The sequence below is a fragment of the Erythrolamprus reginae genome, chromosome 1 (genome assembly GCF_031021105.1).
Source record: "Erythrolamprus reginae isolate rEryReg1 chromosome 1, rEryReg1.hap1, whole genome shotgun sequence".
Classification (NCBI taxonomy): Eukaryota; Metazoa; Chordata; class Lepidosauria; order Squamata; family Dipsadidae; genus Erythrolamprus; species Erythrolamprus reginae.
This window is the reverse complement of record NC_091950.1, coordinates 420,479,940-420,490,115: the sequence shown is the minus strand read 5'-3', so window position 1 is coordinate 420,490,115 and position 10,176 is coordinate 420,479,940. Positions and strand designations below refer to the sequence as shown.

The 10,176-nt window shown below is 46.5% G+C and overlaps 1 protein-coding gene across 1 annotated transcript in view; it reads left to right on the top strand.

Moving 5' to 3' along the window:
• Window positions 1–3,455: 3,455 nt before the first annotated feature.
• Window positions 3,456–10,176, top strand: part of PPM1E (protein phosphatase, Mg2+/Mn2+ dependent 1E) — a 131,555-nt gene continuing 124,834 nt past the window's right edge. The window contains exon 1 of the mRNA XM_070735396.1: window positions 3,456–4,038. Within this exon, the coding sequence (XP_070591497.1) occupies window positions 3,473–4,038 (566 nt within the window). The 5' untranslated portion in view covers window positions 3,456–3,472. The remainder of the gene's footprint in view (window positions 4,039–10,176) is intronic.

The following is a 10,176-nucleotide window of genomic DNA, read 5'->3' as shown; positions in this document are numbered from 1 at the left end:
GAAACTAACACACACCCCAATTATCAAGGCTGGTGTATGGTTTGATTGGTTGTGTGATTATTTTATTTTATTATAAGGGTTTTAAATTATATTTTAAAATTGGATTTGTACACTGTTTATGTTGTTATGAGCCGCCCCGGAGAGGGGCTGCATACAAATCTAATTAATAATAATAATAATAATAATTATTATTATTATTATTATTATTATTATTATTATTATTATTATTGAAAAGTAAAAAAAAAAGATGCTTTACACCTTCACTGTCCAGCATGGGGCGGCTCACAGCAATAATTAAAATAATGTACTGTACAACAAATCTAATATTTTAAAATATCTAAAAGCCCCTTATTTAAAAAGCCAAAGATACACACAAACATACCAGGCATAAACTATATAGGCCTGGGGGAGAAGTCTCAATTCCCCCATGCCTGACGGCAGAGGTGGGTTTTAAGCAGTTTACGAAAGGCAAGGAGGGTGGGGGCAATCCTAATCTCTGGGGGGAGCTGGTTCCGGAGGGTCAGGGCTGCCACAGAGAAGGCTCTTCCCCTGGATCCCGCCAGACGACATTGTTTCGTCGTCGACAGGACCCGGAGAAGGCCAACTCTGTGGGACCTAACTGGTCACTGGGATTCGTGTGGCAGAAGGCGGTCCCGGAGTTATTCTGGTCCGATGCCATGAAGGGCTTTATAGGTCATAACCAACACTTTGAATTGTGACCGGAAACTGATCAGCAACCAATGCAGACTGCGGAGTGTTGGTGTGACATGGGCATATTTGGGAAAGGCCATGATTGCTCTCGCAGCTGCATTCTGCACGATCTGAAGTTTCTGAACACTTTTCAAAGGTAGCCCCATGTAGAGAGCGTTACAGTAGTTGAGCCTCGAGGTGATGAGGGCATGAGCGACTGTGAGCAGTGAGCCTTGTTCCAGGAAGGGCCGCAACTAGTGCACCAGGAGAACCTGGGCAAACGCCCCCCCTCGCCACATGTTTCCCCCTTCCCCCCACAGTCCTTCTTTTCTTTGGATTACCGAAACCCAAATCCTGTAGCCGTTGTTCATATAATTTAGTCTCCAGGCTATGTCAGTTGCACTTTTTTTAACAGAGGGAAGGAAGGTGGAACTAAGGAGAAATTTCCTGACAGGGTAGAACAATTTCTCTCTCTCTCTCTGTCTCTCTCTCTCTCTCTATCATTTATTTATCATCTATCTCTCTATCTTTCTCTCTATCTCTCTATCTCTTTATCTACCTTCAACCACAACAACACACGAGCACAAAATCGATTTAAACTAAATGTCAACTGCTCCAAACTTGACTGCAAAAAATACAACTTCAGCAACAGAGTGATCAACGCCTGGAATGCACTACCTGATTCTGTGGTTTCTACTTCTAACCCCAAAACCTTTAACCTTAGGCTATCTACAATTGACCTCTCCCCCTTTCTAACAGGTCTGTAAGGGGCGTGCATAAGCGCATCACTGTGCCTACTGTCCCTGTCCTATTGTCTTCTTTTGTTACTTTTTATCAATACTTATCTAATGTTTAATTTGTACAAATTATCACCCTATAATTGTTTGAGAAAATCAATCAATCAATCAATGAAATATCTATCTATCTATGTATCTATGCATCTATCTATCTATCTATCTATCTATCTATCTATCTATCTATCTATCTATCTATGCATCTATCATTTATCTATCTAATCTATCTATCTATCTATCATCTATCTATCCTATCTATCTATCTATCTATCTGTCTGTCTGTCTATCTAACTGTCTGTCTGTCTGTCTGTCTATCTATGCATCTGTCTGTCTGTCTATCCATCCGTCCATCTATCATCTCTCTCTCTCATCCATCCATCTGGGAAAAAGTGTGTGTGTGTGTGTGTGTGTGTGTGTGTGTGTGTGTGTATGTGTGTGTGTCACTCATGAGCATTTTCAATACCTTAACACGCACCCAACACCTGTTTCCAGGACTGAAGAGCTGAACAAAAGAGGGCAAAACATTTGGGGTTCCTTTATTCCCCCGCCCCCTCCCAGGCTGCAGCACCCTTTCAGTAAGCATCCAGACTTAAGCCATCATCCGTTTCTCCAAACCGGCGCCCTTGCCAAGGATGAGAAGCAAACGTTGCTGTGGCCCGCGGAGGATGGGAATCGGAGTCCCCCAAGCTGCCCAACGGGGGTTTGTGCGATTGTGTGGCTGTGTGCGCGTGCACGGGCGCTCTAAGCTCTCTTTCTCCGCTTGCTTCTAGAGTAGAAGAGGGGAGTTCAACGTCTCCGCCCTGTTTGGAAAAAAAGGGGGGGGTGTCCCTCTCCGTGGGGAGGGAGGGGGATTGCACGCCTCTCCCCCCCTCTCCACGCTTGGGTAGGCGGCAGTCTCTCTCTTTGGAGTCCCGGGAGGGAGGAGAGGGATTGCACGCCCTTTTCCCGGGCTGGGAAAAAGGGGGAATCTCCCATTTTCAGAGTCCGGGAGGACAGAGGGAAGTGAAGAGGGGAGTCGCACGCCCCCCCCATCTTGAAAAGGGGGAGCCTCACTTTTTTTTTTTCAGAATCCGGGGGGTGGGGAAGAAGGATTGCATTCAAGCCCCCTTAGCCCTTCTTAAAGGAGGTGGAGGTGTCTTTCCCTTTCTGCAGAATCCGGGAAGAGAGGAGGGGAGGGAGACTGCATCCACCCCCCACCCCCGTTAAAAGTGGGGTCTCCCTTTTTGCAGAATCCGGGAAGTAAAGGAGGGGAGGAGGATTGCATCCATTCCTCCCCCGTTAAAGGAAGGGGGGATCTCCCTTTTTGCTAACTCCTGGAAGAGAGGAGGGGAGAAGGCTTGCACCCCCTCGCCCCTTGTTAAAGGGGGGGTCTCTTTCCTTTCTGCAGAATCCGGGAAGACGGGAGGGAGAGGGCATCCACGCCCCCTCCCGTTAAAGAAAGGGGGGTCTCTCCCTTTTTGCAAAATCCGGAAAGAGGGGAGGGGGATTGCACCCCCTTCGCCCCTTGTTAAAAGGGGGGGGGTCTCTTTCCTTTTTGCAGAATCCAGGGAGGGAGGGGGGCATTACACGCCCCCTCTCCGCTTGAAAAGGGGCAGCCTCAAATTTGCATCCACGCCCCCTCCCTTTAAATAAAGGGGTCTCCCTTTTTGCAAAATCCGGGAAGAGAGGAGGGGGATTGCACCCCCTTCGCCCCTTCTTAAAAGGGGAGGTGTCTCTCTGCCTTTTTGCAGAAACCAGGGACGGGGGGCATTGCACGCCCCCTCCCCGCTTGCAAAGGGAAGGAAAAGAAACTCCCGCTGTCGGTGGAAAGCAGAGCGGGGGCGCGCGCCTGCTCCCTCCTCCCAGCCCCGCCCTCCCTGCCTCTCGGGCGCTCGCAGGGGGCGGAGGCGGGGCGCGGGGATCCCGGGCGGGGGCGCGCGGCGCGCTCTCGGGGCTGGCTGGGCAGCTGGGGCTGCGGCGGGTCGGGCGAGCGAGCGGAGGGAGCCGCGATGGCCGCGGGCGGCCCCTGCAGCCTGGCGGAGGAGCGCTCCTTCCGCCGCTTCCTGGAGGCTTTCCTGGGCGAGTTCCGCGGACCGTTCGAAGCGGCGGAGGCTCCCGCCTCGCCCGCCGCCTCCTCCGCCTCTTCCGCGGGCGGCGGCGGCGGCGAAGAAGAAGAAGCCGGGGAGGAAGCAGCAGCAGCAGCCCCGCCGCCTGTGCCGCCTGCCGGGGACGGAGAAGCCCCCGCGGGCGAGAAAGAAGAAGGGGATGGAGAGGAGGAGGAGGAGGAGGATGCAGCTACGGCTGGACCAGAGGATGAGGAGGATGGAGACCAGGAGGAAGAGGAGGAGGAAGAAGGCTCCGGAGCGGACGGAGCCGACCCAGCCGGCGACGCCGAGCCCGAGGAGGCTCCTCCGACCGAGCCGGCGCCTCCGCCGACTCCGCCGCCGCCTCGCCCGGCCAGCCCTCTCCCGCCGCCGCCACTGCCCTCGCTGCCCCGGCCACTCTCGGAGCACATCACCGAGGACGAGGTGGAGGGCGAGTGCCTGGACCTCTGCCTGCAGCAGCTCTACAAGTAGTGAGTGCCGGCCGGGGATGATGGGGTTTTGTGTGTGGGGGGGGGGGAAGATGGGATTCCCAGGCGGGGTGGGGAAGGGTTTCTCCGCTTCTTATTTGGGGGGGGGAGGAAAGTCGGTTAGGCTCGGGAGGGTTGGACTCCATTTCCCATGGTCCACAGGAGAGGGCTGTAGCCCCGGGACTGAGGAGAGGGGGTTTGTGAGGGTGGGCGGACTACATTATCCATACTCCCGACTCGGGAGCGACTGTTTGAGAAGGTGGGGACTATACTGTTCATATTCCTGACTCGGGAGTGGTGGTTTGAGAAAGTGAGGGGACTACACTGTCCATACTCCTGACTTATGAGTGAGTGGTGGTTTAAGAGAGTGGGGGGACTACACTGTCCATACTCCTGACTCGGGAGTGGTGGTTTGAGAAGGTGGGGGGACTACGCTGTCCATTCTCCTGACTCTGGAGCGATTGTTTGAGAGGGTTTGGACTACACTATCCATATTCCTGACTCGGGAGTGGTGGTTTGAGAAGGTGGGGGGACTACACTGTCCATACTCCTGACTTAGGAATGAGTGGTGGTTTAAGAGAGTGGGGGGACTACACTATCCATACTCCCCTGTCTTGGACCTCTAGTTCCTTTTATGTATCTGAAAAGGATGGGGGACTACATCATCCATAGTCCACCATTTGGGATCTCTAGCCCTGCACATGGAGAAAGGGTGGGGGGGCTACATCACCCATACTCCCCGATTTGAGATCTCTAGCCCGGCATGGGGGGGGCGAGGGAGCTTTGGGGACTACATCATCCATACTTCCCCCATCTCTAGCCTTCCCTGTATCCACTAAAGATAAGGACTCCACCTCCCATGCTCCACTGCTTGGCACACCCATCCCACTGTTGGTGGAGAGGGTTCCCAGGAGGGTACTATACACCCCGTCTCACTCAGGGGGTCTAGCTCAGTCTGGAGAGGCTTCTCGGCAGAGCGTTGGACTCCAAATCCCATCGTCCCCTGCTTGGGAATCCCAGCCCACCCACCTTTGGTGGGAGAAGGTTCCCAGCAGGATCTATGTGGACTACACTATCAATAACATCCCCTATCTTTCTCAGTCCAGCCCCATCTGGAGAGACTGCCTTGTAGCCCATTGGACTCCACCTCCCATTATCCCCTCTCTGGAGGGATACATAGCGCCCCCTTCCTCTCACCTTCTAAACACCAGATTCCCTTTTCTGCAAAAATGGAAAATACTTGGGAATAAAACCAGCATTCTTACACAGAGATCTTCATTGCCTGCTTTGACCACCTTCTTCCTTCGGTCCCGGAGATCAAAAGGATTCCAAAACCCTCGAATTTTCCCTCTTGCCCCCTCCCCAATACAAACAGGTCACCCCCCCCAAAAAAATCTAAACGGGACATCCAACAGAGCTGGTATTAAAATCAATTATTTTATTCAAGGTGTTGGGTGGGAGGTCAATTTTGACTGACCGTTTGTCTGATAGGCACTAAAAAAAAAACCTCAGACACCAGCCATTCCCTGCAGGAAAAATGGGAACAAGATAAGGTCTGTGGATGATGGGAATCGGAATCCCCCAGCCACGTTTTCAAATCTGGGGGCTGAGTGGGTGGGTGGGTTTAAGAAAAAAAAAAATGTGCTTTTCTTTCTCTACCCAGAATGGATGTCTTTATCTTCCCCGCTGAGTTGTCACATCAGCTTTGGTTCCACCTCCAAAATTGTGTGTGTGTGTGTGTGTGTGTGTGTGTGTAATATGAGGTACCCCTTTTCAATGCCCCCCCCCACCTTGCCTTGACCCAATGGAAGTCTTGTCCTTGGGGCCCAATTCTCTTCCCTGAATACATGAATTGCTAATCAAGTGGATTAGCATAGTGTGTTTGTGTGTGTGTGTGTGTGTGTGTGTATATACAATGTTTGTGTGTGTTTATATATACAGGCACTGTATGTGTGTATGCACTCAGGAGTATTCTTGAGTTAAAAACTGTCCGTTTAGCCTTATTGCTAGACAATGCTGCGGGCACATATTTTCATGTTCAATATATATGCATATATATATTTTTATTGATATTGCTTCTTCATTACTTATTTGACCCCTATGACAATCATTAAGTGTTGTACCATATGATTCTTGACAAATGTATATTTTATTTTATGGACGCTGAGAGCATATGCACCAAGACAAATTCCTTGTGTGTCCAATCACACTTGGCCAATAAAAATTCTATTCTATTCTATATATGTGTGTATATGTATATGTCTATAAAAACATGAAAAGATGGAAACGCAGAATTATCTAGCAATTACCAGTGTGTGCATATTTTCCTGTACAATACACATACACACATACGTGTGTATTATATATATTTATTAATTGGACTTTTATGCCGCCCCTTTCCCAGGATATATATATCTTTTTGTAGATTTTCACGGGTACAGGTATAAAAGTCTTGGCATATTCGGGTTAATTTCCATATAAGTTTCAGAGATTCCTGGCGACGTTTTGACGAGGTCCCACTCGTCATCTTCAGGTTGGTGCTTTTGGCCTGATATTTTTATATATATATTTATTTTCGTAGATTTTTACGGGTACAGGTATAAAAGTCTTGGCATATTCGGGTTTCTTCCCGTGTAGGATTTAGAGATTTCTGGTGACGTTTCGACGAGGTCCCACTCGTCATCTTCAGGCTGGTGCTTCTGTCCTTGTTCTAGAGCGAACACATCGAGACTTGAGCTGCCTTCCCTCTATAAAGGGTGTTCTAGGGTGTAACCATATATATAATGGTTACATATTTTTGCTGATATGTGGAAAGAAAGTATAGTATAGATCTACTTCGAGCTTGTTATGCTCTCATCAGCTAGACATGCCCTTCCCGGGATTTGAACCTGTAACCTCTAAGCTACAGGCTCTCCTCCGAATATATTGTACATGAAAATATGCACATGTAGAATTCCCTAGCAATTATCTGAGAGCATATTTTCATGTACAGTATACACGCACACACATGTATATGTGTGTGTATATATATGTGTGTTGTATATGCATTTATATTGTACGTGAAAATATGCACGCACAGAATTGTCTAGCAATTATCACTACAGCGGAATAAAACACGTGAGAACCATTTTGTACATGTGTGTATAAATGTGTATACAGCACATGTGTGTGTGTGTTCATATATATAGGCACAATATGTGTTTATGTGCTCAGGAATACTCTTGAGTTGAAAGCTTTCCTTTTTAGCCTTATTGCTAGAAAATTATGTGTGTAGTACAATCACACACACACACATATATATGCCTATATATTGTACATGAAGCTATGTACAATATATATTGTACATATATTATGCATATATATATATGCATATATAAATGCATATGTGTTTGTGTGTGTGTGTGTTACATGGAAATATGTGTTGGTTATGACCTATAAAGCCCTTTATGGCATCGGACCAGAATATCTCCGGGACTGCCTTCTGCCGCACAAATCCCAGTGACCGATTAGGTCCCACAGAGTTGGCCTTCTCCGGGTCCCGTCCACTGTTGGGACCCAGGGGAAGAGCCTTCTCTGTGGTGGCCCCGGCTCTGGAATCAACTCCCCTGGAGATTAGGACTGCCCCCACCCTCCTCGCCTTTTGCAAACTCATTAAAACCCACCTCTGCCGTCAGGCATGGGGAAATTGATTCCCCAGGGCTGTTCCGTTTTATGTATGGTTTGTCTGGGATATATGATTGTTTTTTATATTAAGGGTTTTAACTGTTTTTTTAATCATTGGATTTGTACTGTGTTTTGTTGTTGTGAGCCGCTCTGAGTCTTCGGAGAGGGGCGGCATACAAATCTAAATAATAATAATAATAATAATAATAATAATAATAATAATAATAATAATAATATATTTATTTTTATTTATTTATTTTGTCCAATACATAATACACATTGAAGAGAAAGATATGTAATAATATAAGTAAAGAAAAGAATAGAAGAAAAGATATAAAAGTATAGGTGAACATATTTGAAAAGAAGAAAAGATAAATGAGATAAGGAGAGACAATTGGACAGGGGACGGAAGGCACACTGGTGCACTTATGCACGCCCCTTACTGACCTCTTAGGAACCTGGAGAGGTCAATCGTGGATAGTCTAAGGGAGAAATGTTGGGGGTTAGGGGTTGATACTACTGAGTCAGGTAATGAGTTCCACGCTTCGACACTTCGGTTGCTGAAGTCATATTTTTTACAGTCAAGTTTGGAGCGGTTAATATTAAGTTTGCGTGCTCTTGTGTTGTTGCGGTTGAAGCTGAAGTAGTCATTGACAGGTAGAACGTTGCAGCCTATGATAATAATAAAATATGCACTAGCAATAAGGCTCCAAGGTCAGCTTTAGCCCCTTCAGAAATCAAGAGTATCCCTGAGCATTTGCAAAGTGTAATCTGCTTACTCTCCCTCCTCCTCTGCTAAAAATCCTCTCTGACGACTTCAGGGCAAATTCTTTTGACTGTGTGCAGAAAAATCTTCTGCACTTTTTGAAATGTTCAGCTCCCGCTCCTCTCCTCTCTTTTTTTTCACTTCTGCATTTTCACCGGCATATATAAATCCCACTTTGGAGTGGATTTGCCTCTTCCCTTTCTTGCTGTTTATTTCTGATTTTCCTCCGGTCTATTTTTACCGTGGGGCATCACAAACACACACGCACACATACCACAAACACAGCCATGGGAGAGGAAATTAATCGATGTTGCCTGCAGGAGGAAAAGGCATCCCAGCTAGTTTTAAAGAGAGACTGCTCCCTGCTGTTACTTCTTTTTTTTGGATCTTGAGCCTTGATGTTAATAGGAAAGGATGGATGGATGTCAACGATTTTAATCTTTTTTCCAAAGCACATTGTGCTTTATTTTTAAAAAGAAAAAGAAAGATTGCAGAAAACCCCCTGGAGTTCCCACCTATTGCTAAAAAAAAAAAAAATATTAAAAGGTTCGTAGTTTAAATCTCTGTAGTTAATCCTGAGATTAGAGGAATCCGGGTTTGGAATTGAATATCTCTAGTTAAGATTTCTTTTTTTTTCCTTTCCCACCTCCTACATTCCTCTGGAAGGGAAATGGATGCTTGCAAAATGAATAAATAGATTAAATACCCGTGTTTATAAGGGACGGAGAGGTTAGCTACAAAAACACAAGGGGGCACAATCTGAGGTTAGTTGGGGGAAAGATCAGAAGTAACATGAGAAAATATTATTTGACTGAAAGGGTAGTAGATGCTTGGAACAAACTTCTAGCAGACGTGGTTGGTCAATCCACAGGAACTGAATTTAAACATGCCTGGGATAAACACATATCCATCCTAAGATAAGATACAAGAAATAGTATAAGGGCAGACTAGATGGACCGTGAGGTCTTTGTCTGCCGTCAGTCTTCTATGTTTCTATGTTTCTAAAACGGTCTCAAGCATAAAACGTATCAGGAAAGACTTCATGAACTCCATCTGTGTAGTCTGGAGGACAGAAGGAAAAGGGGGGACATGATTGAAACATTTAAATATGTTAAAGGGTTAAATAAAGTTCAGGAGGGAAGCGTTTTTATAGGAAAGTGAACACAAGAACAAGGGGGCACAATCTGAGGTGAGTTGGGGGAAAGATCAGAAGCAACGTAAGAAAATATTATTTGACTGAAAGAGTAGTAGATGCTTGGAACAAACTTCCAGCAGACGTGATTGGTAAATCCACAGTAACGGAATTTAAACATGCCCGGGATAAACATAGATCCATCCTAAGATAAAATACAGGAAATAGTATAAGGGCAGACTAGATGGAGCAGGAGGTCTTTTTCTGCTGTCAATCTTCTATGTTTCTATTTCAGGAAAAAGTTGTGGAAAGGCTTTGAAAACACACTTATGCCAGCAGGCCATTGAGCGATAACATTCTGCTCTGGCCAGTAGTACGAATGTTTAATGGCTGTATGTTGAATTAAATTCAGCAAAAAAATGTGACAAACACACACACATATATATGCATGTATGCATGTATGTATGTATAATGGAACTGGAAAAGGTGCAAAAAAGGGCAACAAGAATGATCCAGGAAATGGAGCCCCTCCCTTATGAAACCAGGTTGCAACGCCTTGGTCTCTTCAGCCTTGAAAGAC